The 14,738-nt window shown below is 37.1% G+C and overlaps 1 protein-coding gene across 6 annotated transcripts in view; it reads left to right on the top strand.

Annotated features, from left to right (window-relative positions):
- Positions 1-14,738, top strand: part of LOC102413289 (protein FRA10AC1) — a 39,540-nt gene that overhangs the window by 24,551 nt on the left and 251 nt on the right. For all 6 annotated transcript variants that reach the window (XM_044935381.2, XM_006043491.4, XM_006043490.4 and 3 more), the window contains exons 13-14: positions 3,868-3,906; positions 12,432-12,510. In XM_044935381.2, coding sequence (XP_044791316.2) covers positions 3,868-3,906; positions 12,432-12,510 — 118 coding nt within the window. The remainder of the gene's footprint in view (positions 1-3,867; positions 3,907-12,431; positions 12,511-14,738) is intronic.

The following is a 14,738-nucleotide window of genomic DNA, read 5'->3' as shown; positions in this document are numbered from 1 at the left end:
GTTAGTCATTGAATATTCCAAATTAAAGAATTAATCCCTACAATGTAAAGTTTATTCAGTACCTCCAAAACAGGTAATTACATAGCTGGATATTCGTGACTTAGGATGAGGTTGCATCCCTCAAGTTATATATTCATGTGATCTTCTTTAAAAGATGTTTTTCCTTTAGTGTCCTGTATTTCAGTAGCTGATATGTCTGTCAACCTAAAAGCGAATATCAGAGGTCTGAAAATTATCCTTGTGTGTGTCAGTTGCTCAGTTGTGTGCAACTGTTTGTGAGCCCACAGGCTCTAGCCTGCCAGACTCCTCTTTCCATGTTTATGTAAATCTCATCAGTTTTACCCCAGTTTATATATTTCTCAAGTTTTCTCTACTCTCATTCAAACTAACCATGTTTTCTCATCTAGGCTACTACTATATTATCCTTACTGTTTCCACCACTGTCTTGCCATCCCACCTCCCTTTCCTTAATCCATTCTCTATCTAGCAGTGATTTTTTGTTGTTCTTAAGATATAACCAACGTCTGGACAAAGCCCAAAGGATCTAAATGATCCAGCGTACAAGGCTTGTTTCTCACTACTCTTCATGTTACTTTCACACTCCACCCACATAGCCTTTCAATTTCTAGAAAATGCCAAACTTCTGTACATTTAAGGACTGCATAGATGCTGCTTCCTCTCTCACTAAAACCTCCAGGCCCATCCTAACTCATCCTTGAGTTCTAAGCTTAAATGTCACTTCTTCAGGGATCCTTCTCTAACCACGAATCTAAATTAGGACTCCCATTTATAATGCTGTCACAGCCCTAGAACTTTTCCCTCATTACACATATGACAATTACATAAAAGCACAAGAGGGCAGGAATTCTGTCTGCTGTGTTCATTGCTCTGTCCCCAGCACCCCACTAGCACATGTTAGGTATAAATAATAAAGAATAAGAAAACGAAACATTTTGAAGATTGTTTCAGGGCAACTTCAGAGACAGAAAACCCAAGCAAAGTGGAATTGAGACATCTTTCTTATTTACTCTTTATTTGGAGCATCTTTGATAGAGAGTATAGGATATAGTTCTTTCTTTTTCAGCTTTGGTATAAAGCAGAAAATGACAACATTTTATCAAACTTTAGGAGGACCATATAAACCTCTTTAATTTTTTGATATTTGTGATTGATCACCTGTAACTAGGTTGATCTTGATGTGATACTTTCTTGCCAGGCCACCTTAATTTGTCCCAAACTTGAATAGTAATTAATAAATGCTTAATATCTCAGCTGCCTTTGGACTGCTAACATTCCTCAAAACAATCTGCTTTCTTGACTTTTCTTCCTGTCTTTTTGGTCTCTCCCCAGATGTTTTAGACTATAGTTTCTCCTCAGTCTTACCCTTAGGTGTTGCAATTACTCAGGGCTCTTAAAGACCTTTTTTTCTCTCTGTTCTCCCTGTGTGATCCCGTCAGCTCCCATAACTCAGGTTACCATCATACAGAATGTTAAATAGGTAAATGGGTAGATAATTGGATGGCTAGATAGCTGAACCAACAGAGAAAATGTAAGAAAGATCAATAACTGGACTTTGAGGACCAGTCTCCTTTGGCAGGTATAAACACAAAGGGATATTTAGGTAAACTGTCTTGGTAGAAAGTTCAAGATCTTAATCCTCCACCTCCACCCTGCCCCCAAGAACAGTTCTTGAGTAGGCCTTGTCTGATTCCTTTCACTCTACTTTTCCAGGCAAGGCTAGTACCCTGTTAGCACATTCTGATAGCAGCACCCTGCACTCTCCTTTAGAAATACATACCACTCTTGGAATAATTTATTTTCTGTTAAGGAAAGGACTATGTGACTTATTTAATTCTTTATCCCCAGTTCCTAAGCACAGTGCTTGAGGGAGTCAGTGAAGTCAGCCAATTTCTGTGTTGCAGGGAACATCAGAAATCAGCCCTGGAAATCATGATTGGAAAGATATTCTATGGTTTTGCCTTTCAAAATATGGTCCTCTGCATTGTCATCATTTGGGAGCTTGTTAGAAATGCATAACCTCAGACCCTTGCAGATCTCCTGAATTACAGTTGACTTCAAGTTCCCAGGATGACTCATATGCACAATAAAGTCTGAGATGCTCTGCTCTTTATCATGTACTTGTTCTGCTTTAGCTTCAACACCTCCAGGGAAAAAGAACCCATTATCCAAAATATTCCTTTACATTTCAGATAGTTGTAATTGTTAGCAGGCTTTCTTAACATTTAGTCCAAACCTACAACTTCTTCCTTTTAGTTCCAACTGTGTGCCTTTTTTAAGATAATAGACACTTGGAAGCAGGTATCATGTTCCTTACATGACAGAGAAAATGACAGAGAAGAGGATGTTTCTTTTGCTACAGGAAGGCTAACCATGTTTTTATTTGTTTTCTGATGACTGGGAAATAAGTGGGAGTAAAGACACAATAACATAAAGCACTTGAGGCACTCCAGGCCTTGACTTTCTTTGGAATCTTTATCCTGTGTCTCTCACACCCTCTTGTCTGGCCTTAAGGGATCATTCGTGTGACAACTTAGACTAATTATGAGATCTACCCAGAGAGGTGGGCTTCCCTGAAAGCTCAGTTGATAAAGAATCCACCTGCAATACAGAGACCCCAGTTCAATTCCTCGGTCAGGAAGATCCCCTGGAGAAGGGATAGACTACCCACTCCAGTATTCTTGGGCTTCCCTTGTGGCTCAGCTGGTAAATAATCCACCCTCAATGCAGGAGACCTGGGTTCGATCCCTGGGATGGGAAGATCCCCTGGAGAAGGGAAAGACTACCCCCTCCAATATTCTGGCCTGTAGAATTCCATGGACTGTATAGGCCATGGGATTGCAAAGAATCAAACACAACTGAACGACTTTGACTTTTCATCCAGAGAGGTTGGAGAAATTGTTACTCTCCTTCTGTTATGTTCTTTTTTGACTTAGCAGCCTTCAGAAATATTTCCCCTGAGGTCTTCCAGCAGGACACTGTATATATAATGATAATTTTTTTTTTTAATTAATACATTTTCAGTACTTTTCTGTTTCTCTCACTGGTAACCATTGTGGAACTCAAATGTTGTTTTATGACATAGTTTTTTGTGTGATTTTCAATTACTGTGAATTCTTACCTGCATATGATCTTCAAAAAAGTATTAAGAAAAACTATTTATTTGTAAACTGCTCTTGGATGTTGAAAATCTGTAGATAAAATATTGGTTATATTGTAGGTAATCTATGAGCTTTCCCCCCAGCAATATGAGATATTTTTTATAGGTGTTTATTATTTTTTTAAGTTTTATGCTAGGTATTCCAGCCTATACAAGAGCTTAAAATACCCCTGCCTAAAAGGACCTAGGAGAAGGCAATGGCACCCCACTCCAGTACTGTTGCCTGGAAAATCCCATGCATGGAGGAGCCTGGTAGGCTGCAGTCCTTGGGGTTGCTAAGAGTCAGACATGACTGAGCGACTTCACTTTCATGCATTAGAGAAGGAAATGGCAACCCACTCCAGTGTTCTTGCCTGGAGAATCCCATGGACGGAGAAGCCTGGTAGGCTGCAGTCCATGGGGTTGCACAGAGTCGGACACGACTGAAGCGACACAGCAGCAAAAAAGGACCTAACATTTTAATTAGGGAGATAAGTCAAAGGAACAGGGAAGATTAAAAGACAGTGAAGTGCTTTCCTTCAAGACTATAAAGTAAAGTTTACTAGACTATAAAGTTGACTAGAAAGTAAACTAGACTACTCGGAAGAATTCTGGATATAGCTATGGCTGTTACACCACTGCAAAGTGATTCTTGACAAAACAGTGCTGGTTTTTTTGTTTTAATCACATTCATTTTTTGTTTTTCCCAGCGCATTCATCCTCAGTGAAATCAGAAAGTTCTGTCAACAGTAAGTATCAAGTTTTTATTTAATAAAAATATATAGATTCAAGTTATTTGCAATTTGTGTTTCCCACAAACTGGGACTTTTCCTGTAATTTTTTTTTCTACTATGTGAGAAAAATCATAGGAAAAAAACCAAAAGTGTATTTCTTCCCCAAATTAAATCATTTAAAAGTTTCTGATTTCAAGTATAGAAGAGCACAATTTTTTTTTTCAGTAAGTAGAGTGGATACACATTTTGATTTCACATTATAGAGTGTGAAGGAAGAGAACCAAAGGGATAAGATTGGGACAGAAAAAGAATTTGGGGAGATGGATTCACATTTAAGAAATGTTGCTTATATTGCACAAGAATGAGTGATCTGTCATTTGGTGATTTTGATTAATCAAATTAAATATCTCTGTTTTATGCATAGAAAGCAGAATGTTAGCAACTGGTTGTTACTGGTCAATTTTTTTAATAAATCCTACAGTTTTCACCAGATTGGATTTCATTGAATATTTACTACAAATCTTATTATTGTTTTTTTCCCTGCAGCATTCCAAAAAGTATTCACAGTGGTTTACAATAAAATAAGATTTTTTTTAAAGGTGAAGTCAAAATAATGGAAAAATAAAGTAGCGTAGGAAAGTAAAGCTAGAGGTAAATTTAATACAGAGAAATGTTTACCAAAAAGTCTTGCATAATTGCAAAGGTAGATCACAAATTTGTCACTGTTCTTCCTAACAACCAAACCAAAGAAAGGATAGTAGAATGATTAATTGTACCCATACAATATTAAAGAGAACTCACAGGGCGTTCAGCTTTTTCCAGGCAGTTTTGAGAGCAGAATCTCCTGTGGGTTCATAAAAGGGGGCATCCATTTGTATATAACAAACAATAATCTTGCATCTCAACAGTAATACAATCTCGAATTTTTCTTTAAGACCTTACAGTAAATAGGCTTAGGGTCTAAAAGTAAAATGTACTTCAATAGAATATCTAATTTATTTGATAGTGTCTAGACATATAGAGACGGGGGAGCCTGGTGGGCTGCCATCTATGGGGTCACACAGAATCGGACATGACTGAAGCGACTTAGCAGCAGCAGCAGATGTATAGAAATTCAGAGATTTGACACTTCTCGGCTTGTAAATTTTTAAACTTGTTTTTTTTTTTCTGATTTTCAAGGAATATGTCTATGTGGCAAACTCAGGAAGTAACTACTGTAAATCCCACCTTTCAAATTAAGTATTAGCATTTTAGTATATAATTCTTAAGAGGAATTTTTAAGTGTTCAGTAATCAGAAATTGTTTTAAAATAAAATTTTTAAGATATTCATTGTTTAAAAGTTTGCTGAAGAGGGAGATATCAGTGGAGGCATTGCTCTAGTTTAGGAATATAACATATTCTTTATAAATTATTTTACTCACACCATTTTGTTTTCAACATTTTTGAAGTGTCATAAAGCAATGATACTTCCTTTCTTATGTCAATCCTAATCTATCTGCAGCTGCTTCTTCAAAATTAGGTTAAGTTTCCTGACATCATATAGAACATAGCCAGACATGTTAAGCTATCTGAGGATGGGGTAGTAAGTATATATATTTTTAGAAAGCATAACAAGTTAAAATGGGAAAATTTATAGTTTTTGCCTATTTCCAACTATACATTGCAGTTAGAGGTGTGAAGTCCAATTTAATGTAGAAAAAAAGATTGTCCTTTTCCAATTCCAGTTTTTCATTAAAGTAATCTTTGGGGGAAGGGTCTTTACTTGCCATTTATATTCATTCTTTCATTTTGTCTTCATTCCTTCTCCCTCCCACTGTCCTCCCCCTACCTCCCCCAGCTCTCTGAATCCTCCCTTGTTTCCCAGAGAGAGCCTTAAGTCTGTCAACTCTCCTCAGCTAGGTCAGACTTCTAGTGGTAGGGAGGGGAGAACACTGTAGTCAGTCTGAACAACATCTGCCTTATCTTGGTTCTTGAAGTAGTACCATTTCAAGTAGGAGACAGGTACCTTGTTAGGGTTTGTCAAACCCAGATATCTTCTCAGGTCATCAGTGACCTGTCTTAGGTGGTCTTGGCAATTTTAGAACTCAGATTTTGCTCTTTCTATATTTCATTTCCATTTGGGTAATATTCAGTTACCCTTTTACCCCCATGTAACATATTGATTGTTAAAACCAAGTCTAAAAAGAAAAGCCCAGTTTCTATGGGGAAAAAGAATTTTAACTTGCTTTTGTTAATTGTCTTAATTGCAAATGGTTTAGTTGTGTACCACATTTAATTTTAGTAATGGACACATAATATCCCATTTTGTAGATAAAAGCAAGACCCAGAGAATTTACTTAAATTGCCTAAGGTCAGATAGCTGATTAATGGCAGAGCTATGATTAAACACAGGTTTATAACACCAGAGTGTATGTCCTTTTACCTATATCATCAGTAACTTTCATCAGTGAAGTAAGCCTACTCTTTATACCCCAGTTTTGACACATATATTATACAAATTCACATCAAATGATTTGATATGTGTCTCAGTTCTATCTGTAAAATGGGTGTAAAGAGGTTTGATGTCACTGGATTATTATCAGAGTCAAGTGAAATAATAGACATGTAAAGCATGTTCTATTATAAAGTAAGTCTTTGATAATTTGTAGCTATTATCGTTATATCAGAGAAAAAGAAAATACTGGACATTAGATTTTGTGTTTGTTTTCTGCAGTAGGTCGGATCAAAAGTCTGTGAAAAGTCTGACCTGTCCATTGTTTTCATAGTTAGAGACTTGCCACTTCTTCAGTAAGCTGAGTTATTTAGGTATATAATATCCAGAAAAACCAAGATGATAAACCTGCTTTTATTATTCAGAGCATGTAGGGAAAATTATATGCAGTTTGCATTACATTCTAAAAGGAACATTGAAAACTTAAAGCAGGTCAAGAATAGAACAATCAGCATTGCCAGAACTTGAGATGTTTTTATAGGAAGAAGGCTGAGGGAGCCTTAGATGTTTAGCTTAGAACAAAGTGAAGAGGAAGGGGTAAGGAGGTAGACATAGAAACTGTAGATATTTGCAAGACTGCTACTATGTAGGAGACTCATTTTTGGTGGCTGCTTGGCAGAACTAGAGTCTGTGGATAAAAATAGCCCATGGACAGATTTTTGCCTTAATTTAAGGCAAAACTTGTCAATTAAAACTATCTGAAGAATGGAATGGAGGAATGGGCTGCTTCATGAAGCAGTGAGGTGTTTAAGTGTAGATTAAACAGCCACTTGTTACTGGAGTTATTACACTAAGATGTTCATTCATTGGTTAAGAGGTGGACCTCCACGCTCTCCTTCCAACACAGAATCAGTGACTTAAATTGTGATCGCCACTTGCCAATAATTACTGTGTAGATTTGATGCTGACGCAAATGCAAGCATCTATTTTATGTTGCCCAGTCTTCTAATTGTTATTTCCTTGTCAACACCGTTCCCACCTCTGGCAGGTTGTAGCAGTTATCAAAGAAGTGATTTGTAGTTTCTGTTACCCTCAGGGAACTAGATATTTTAGATTCGTGTGTGTGTATGTGTGTGTACATGCACATGTGCTCAATCGTGTCCAACTCTTTGCAACCCCATGGGCTGTAGCCCTCAAGGTTCCTTTGTCCATGGAATTTACAGGCAAAAACACAGGAGTGGGTTGCCATTTCCTACTCCAGGGTATCTTCCTGACCCAGGGATCAGACCTGAGTCTCTTGCTTTTCCTGCATTGGCAGGCAGTTTCTTTACCACTAGCACCACCTGGGAAGCCCTCATAGGGCTAAAAGGGACCTTCAATCTTGTAGAATTTGATTCTCTAAGGATATTTGGTCACTTTTCAGCATGTCCTCTATCAAAGAGAGTTATTTTATAATGTTATTCTAAACCAATTGTATTTTTTTAGTAAAACTGGATTGTCTGATAGCAGAAAGCTGGTGTAGGAAAGCTTGCATATGATAAGTACTCTTGAGCAGGAACAAGAGAACAGCTGGTGGTAAGGCCTTTTGAAATTAGCTGTCCACTTTAAAAAGCCTGGTAGGTTTGTTTTCTGACATTAACAGGATAACACCGTGATGATAACTTTATTAGGCCTAATTAGTTTTTCTGTGCTTTTGTTAGCTGTTTCAGTTCAGTCGCTCAGTCGTGTCCAACTATCCCATGAACCACAGCACACCAGGCCTCCCTGTCCATCACCAACTCCTGGAGTCCACCCAAACCCATGTCCATTGAGTCGGTGATACCATCCAACCATCTTATTGTCTGTCGTCCCCTTCTCCTCCTGCCCTCAATCTTTCCCAGCATGAGGGTCTTTTCAAATGAGTCAGCTCTTCGCATCAGGTGGCCAGTGTATTGGAGTTTCAGCTTCAGCATCAGGCCTTCCAATGAACACCCAGGACTGATCTCCTTTAGGACGGACTGGTTGGATCTCCTTATAGTCCAAGAGTCTTCTCCAACACCACAGTTCAAAAGCATCAATTCTTTGGCACTCAGCTTTCTTTATAGTCCAACTTTCACATCCATACATGACTACTGGAAAAACCATAGCCTTGACTACAGACAGACCTTTGTTGGCAAAGTAATGTCTCTGCTTTTTAATATGCTATCTAGGTTGGTCATAACTTTCCTTCCAAGGAGTAAGCGTCTTTTAATTTCATGGCTGAAGTCACCATCTGCAGTGATTTTGGAGCCCAGAAAAATAAAGTCAGTCACTGTTTCCACTGTTTCCCCATCTATTTCCCATGAAGTGATGGCACTGGATGCCATGATCTTAGTTTTCTGAATGTTGAGTTTTAAGCCAACTTTTTCACTCTCCTCTTTCACTTTCATCAAGAGGCTCTTTAGTTCTTCACTTTCTGCCATAAGAGTGGTGTCACCTGCATATCTGAGGTTATTGATATTTCTCCTGGCAATCTCGATTCCAGCTTGTGCTTCCTCCAGCCCAGCGTTTCTCATGATGTACTCTCTGCATAGAAGTTCAATAAGCAGGGTGACAATATACAACCTTGATGTACTCCTTTTCCTATTTGGAACCAGTCTGTTGTTCCATGTCCAGTTCTAACTCTTGCTTCCTGACCTGCATACAGGTTTCTCAAGAGGCAGGTCAGGTGGTCTGGTATTACCATCTCTTTCAGAATTTTCCAGTTTGTTGTGATCCACACAGTCAAAGGCTTTGGCATAGTCAATAAAGCAGAAACAGATGTTTTTCTGGAACTTTTGCTTTTTCAATGATCCAGCAAATGTTGGCAATTTGATCTCTGGTTCCTCTGCCTTTTCTAAAACCAGCTTGAACATCTGGAAGTTCACGGTTCATGTATTGCTGAAGCCTGGCTTGGAGAATTTTAAGCATCACTTTACTAGCGTGTGAGATGAGTGCAATTGTGTGATAATTTGAGCATTCTTTGGGATTGTCTTTCTTTGGGATTGAATGAAAACTGACCTTTTCCAATCCTGTGGCCGCTGCTGAGTTTTCCAAATTTGCTGCCATATTGAGTTCAGCACTTTCACAGCATCATCTTTCAGGATTTGAAATAGCTCAACTGGAATTCCATCACCTCCACTAGCTTTGTTCGTAGTGATGCTTTCTAAGGCCCACTTGACTTCACATTCCAGGATGTCTGGCTCTAGGTGAGTGATCACACCATCGTGATTATCTGGGTTGTGAAGATCTTTTTTGTTAGCTCAGTTAGTGAATTTTCATAAAAATAAAGAGCAGGAGACTTTTGTCTTTTTCGAATGTTGTTTTGGGACGTTGGCAGTTCCAGTGCTGGCTGTCGTTGAGTTGGTGGTGCTAGTGTTAAAGAACCTGCCTGCCAATGCAGGAGACATATGAATCGATAATATCTAATTACTAGATTGCACTAGTGGTAAAGAAGCCTCCTGCCAGTGCAGGAGAAGCAAGAGACGAGGGTTCGATCCCTGGGTTGGGAAGATCCCCTGGAGTAGGAAATGACAAAGCTTACTCCCAAAGCTTTATAATTTTATCATCTTTGTGTGTAGATCATTAGAAGTACAGCCCCTTCCCCCCGCCTTTTTTTTTCTGTTTTTGTTAGAATTTGTGCTAGAATCAGTTAGAACCAAAGTTCAGATACACTTGTTGATTCAAGCATCAAAGTCCAACAGATGAAAGGCTAGAATCACCATGGCAAATCAGTGCTGCTTTATTTTTGTGTTGAGTTTAACTAAGGGACATTCTGTATCAACAAGACAAATTGGTGTCAGTTCTTTTCCAGACTAACGGTCATTATTGGAGAGGAATTATTTACTAGCATAATTACTTTGTGGCATATAATTTTATTGTCTCATGATATGTATTGCAGTATTTGATAATTTTTAGTTGATTATATAGGGTGATACATTTGAAACATCTGTTTTGTTGTATTTAAAAAATACAAGTATCTTTATTGTTTTTACTGCTCTTTAAAGGTAATACATGATTATTGTTTAAAATAATAATAAAAAAATTTGGAAGTGCCTCTTAAGAAACCTATATGCAGGTCAGGAAGCAACAGTTAGAACTGGACATGGAACAACAGACTGGTTCCAAATAGGAAAAGGAGTACGTCAAGGCTGTATATTGTCACCCTGCTTATTTAACTTATATGCAGAGTACATCATGAGAAACACTGGACTGGAAGAAACACAAGCTGGAATCAAGATTGCTGGGAGAAATATCAATAACCTCAGATATGCAGATGACACCACCCTTATGGCAGAAAGTGAAGAGGAACTACAAAGCCTCTTGATGAAAGTGAAAGTGGAGAGTGAAAAAGTTGGCTTAAAGCTCAACATTCAGAAAACTAAGATCATGGCATCCAGTGCCATCACTTCATGGGAAATAGATGGGGAAACAGTGGAAACACTGTCAGACTTTATTTTTCTGGGCTCCAAAATCACTACAGATGGTGACTGCAGCCATGAAATTAAAAGACACTTACTCCTTGGAAGGAAAGTTATGACCAACCTAGATAGCATATTCAAAAGCAGAGACATTACTTTGCCAACAAAGGTTCGTCTAGTCAAGACTTTGGTTTTTCCTGTGGTCATGTATGGATGTGAGAGTTGGACTGTGAAGAAGGCTGAGCGCCGAAGAATTGATGCTTTTGAACTGTGGTGTTGGAGAAGACTCTTGAGAGTCCCTTGGACTGCAAGGAGATCCAACCAGTCCATCCTAAAGGAGATCAGTCCTGGGTGTTCATTGGAAGGACTGATGCTGAAGCTGAAACTCCAATACTTTGGCCACCTCATGCAAAGAGTTGACTCATTGGAAAAGACCCTGATGCTGGGAGGGATTGGGGGCAGGAGGAGAAGGGAACAACAGAGGATGAGATGGCTGGATGACATCACCGACTCAGTGGACATGAGTTTGTGTGAACTCTGGGAGTTGGTGATGGACAGGGAGGCCTGGCGTGCTGTGATTCATGGGGTCGAAAAGAGTCGGACACGATGAGCAACTGAACTGAACTGAACTGAGAGAATAAAAATATCCCAGACCTACGTGTAATACAATCACTGTTAAGTTTGGTTATTCACAAACTTATCACTTATATATATATATAATATATATATATATATGTATGTAGATATAATGTTTTAATACATATTGTATTATACTATGCATGCTTTCTGTAACTTTTACAAATTTTGATCTAGCATACATAGTGTTCTATCACAGATATGCTAATGGTTTTGTTTTTTTTTAAGGGTTTTTTTTTTTTTAAACAGCCATATAGTATTTATTTAACCAAATCCATAATCCGTAATTGGTGGGGATTTAAGTTGTTTTCTTTTGTTGTTGCTATTATACAATGAATATCTTCATATATATATATATATATATATATATATATATATATATATATATATTTGAGGAGCTTGTTTATTCTAATAAATTTCTTAAAGCATCATTGCCAGTCAAGGGTCTAAAGTGATCTATATTTCCAGATTTTCCTCAAGGAAAGGGTATTTACTCCTAACAGTGTATGTGAGCTGTTTCTTCATTGAATTGGACTTCTAGTTAATGTAATCAGCATTAGCTTTTTAAAAATCTGACAAATTGTTTTTTTCATAATTTTACTAGGTAGTCCTGTGTACCAGTTCAGTTCTTGAGGTCTTGATCCTAATGTAAATATAGTCTTTACAAAAATCTTAACCTGTATGTCTTTTGTATCAATAAAAAGAAGAAACTAAGTTAAAGACAACTATATTTCAAGAGGTAATATAACTCTATTTCCCTTTATAATATAGAGTTAATATTGGAATTGTTACTTTAACTCACTATAACTTAGAGAAGTTTCCCATGAGACTTTAAATCCTTGGTCTATTTGCTGAGGCTCTTTGGTATATCTCAGCTTATTATTTTTCAAAAGAATTTATTAGTCTGGAAAAGTGAATTAAATTTTCAGAGAGCCATAAAAATTGAAGCTAGACCACAGTTAAATCCAAAGTTAATTGCATTATTGGTGGATAGTTCAAAATGTGTTTTAAATTTAATATGCACATTTAAAAAAAATCTCTTTTAAATAAACAGGAAACTCTGATGAGGAAGAAAGTGCTTCAGAGTCTGAACTTTGGAAGGGCCCACTACCAGAGACAGATGAAAAATCACAGTAAGTCCTGATGTTAATAGAAAATAATGTTGCATACCTTCTACAGTCAGTCTAGAAAGCTATGACCATAGCCATTTTTGATAACTTAATGAAAAATTTAGCATCATGAATGTTGATTTAAAGCTAAGGACCATGAGATCAGTTTATTCCCAGCCGTTGTTTACGGCCACGAACAGCCAATTTACCCAGCTCCCTCTTGGTGAGTAATTCTTTCCTCATCTTCCCTTAACAAATGACCCCCAAGACTTCTGAGCGACTTCACTTTCACTTTTCACTTTCATGCATTGGAGAAGGAAATGGCAACCCACTCCAGTGTTCTTGCCTGGAGAATCCCAGGGACGGGGCATCCTGGTGGGCTGCCATCTATGGGGTCTCACAGAGTCGGACACAACTGAAGTGACTCAGCAGCAGCAGACTTCACTTAGGTTCTTTCAGAGAGGTCCTGTTTACTAGCTTCTAGAGCCTATCCATGATGTTCTGATTATCATAAATTTGTACAGGAGAATTCCTCAAAGATACATACAGGTGTCAAAGTTTTCTTGCCCCCAAAGACAGACAACTCGACACATGCATTGTTCTCTGTTATTGGTTGGAAGAGCTGTTGGGATATAGGCTGGAATATTATCAGCTCTTATATAGTGGGATGTTCACCACTTGAGCTTTATCTGTTGAAAGAAGATAAAATAATACTGACTACATAGTTTATTATGAAAATTTAATATAATTAAGAATATAAAGCACCTGGTACAATACCTACCAATATAATACGTGCTCAATAAATTTTAGTCCCATTTTGTTAATCCAGTCTTCTTAGTTCATAATAAGAGATTTATTGAATCAATCATAATTCACACTTGATGATAAAACATCTTGCTAATTGTATAATATGTTCTCAGTGTAATAGAATTCAAGTGTGTTGAAAAGAGGCCTTTTTAAAAAAAAAAAAGATTGTTTTCTATGATTTTTTTTTTTTCTTGCCAAATAAAGAATTCCAAAATGAGTGGTCATTATAGATCAGATTTCTAAAAAGTTATTGTTATCCTAGTCAAACTATCAACTTAACTTTTGACCATAAAATTTCCCCTTGAAGAGCTGAAAATGAAAGAATAGGTCTCAGAGTCCACTCACCTTTATGGCAGTAAAGATCCATAAGTAAAGCCTAAGAGGGGTTCCATAATCCAGAGCTCTTTGTGACCTTATAAAAACTTGACATCATGTACTAACATCTGAGTACACACAGAGGTTCAGCTAATTTCATACGTCTAAGTTCTTATTACAGTTTTAAAAATTCAGCTGCATTTTGCTGTCATGCTTGGGAAAAGGGACAGTAGCATGGAGAATACCAAATTGTAGGTAATTCTTAAATCAACTGTATCTGATTCTGTAGTTCATTTTTTTTTTTAATTTGAACATGGTTGTGGGGGTTTATCCGTCACAGTCACTTAAAACAAAATGATGGAGTCTCATTGTGAATTTCTAATCTAAAAGAACATTTCCTAAAGAGTTTGGTAGGCAGAATTTGTGTAGCTTGAGTCTCTGTTCCCAGAAGGAAGAAAAGCAACTGTACATACACTTAATCGTCACAACAGCTCTTTGAGGAAATGTAATGTTCTTTATTATATAGATAAAGAAACTGAGCCCAGAGAAGTTAAATAACTTGCTTACCTAGCTAGTAGCTGACAGAGCTAGGACTTAAATACTGTCTGACTTGAAAACCTGTGCTATTTTCATTGTACTGCTCTGGGCTCCTAGCACTAATATTTATTTAGTACTTTAATTTTCATATTTTAATATATTATAATTTAGTATCTCCTTTCAGAGTTCTATTCTTGTAGATATAATCTTCACTGCCACAAATACATATTTACTCTTCTCAGAGTAATAAAACCTGCAGCCTAAGCAGATCGTCCCTATTCTTAGGAGTAAGATTTGTATTTTTCCTTAAAATAGTTTTTTCATTAATTTGAAATGAGAATGAACAGAGTAAGTAATAAAGTCAACCAAAAAAGTAAAGAGAAGCAATGATATAACACGAAGTACTTCAGAGTAAAATCTTAGGTATAAATATGTTTAGGGATACATGCCACCATATACAACGCTTTAATCAGTCTGGGCCTAGTTATGATTATTATATAAGCCAAGAATTACTTGATAGCTGAATCATGAAATATATATATATAAAAGAACTAGCAAGTATGTTGGTTTGAATTACTTTAATTTCATATAAT

Source organism: Bubalus bubalis, chromosome 23, assembly GCF_019923935.1.
Source record: "Bubalus bubalis isolate 160015118507 breed Murrah chromosome 23, NDDB_SH_1, whole genome shotgun sequence".
NCBI lineage: Eukaryota > Metazoa > Chordata > Mammalia > Artiodactyla > Bovidae > Bubalus > Bubalus bubalis.
The sequence above is the reverse complement of the archived record's forward strand: the minus strand, read 5'-3'. Positions and strand labels throughout refer to the sequence as shown.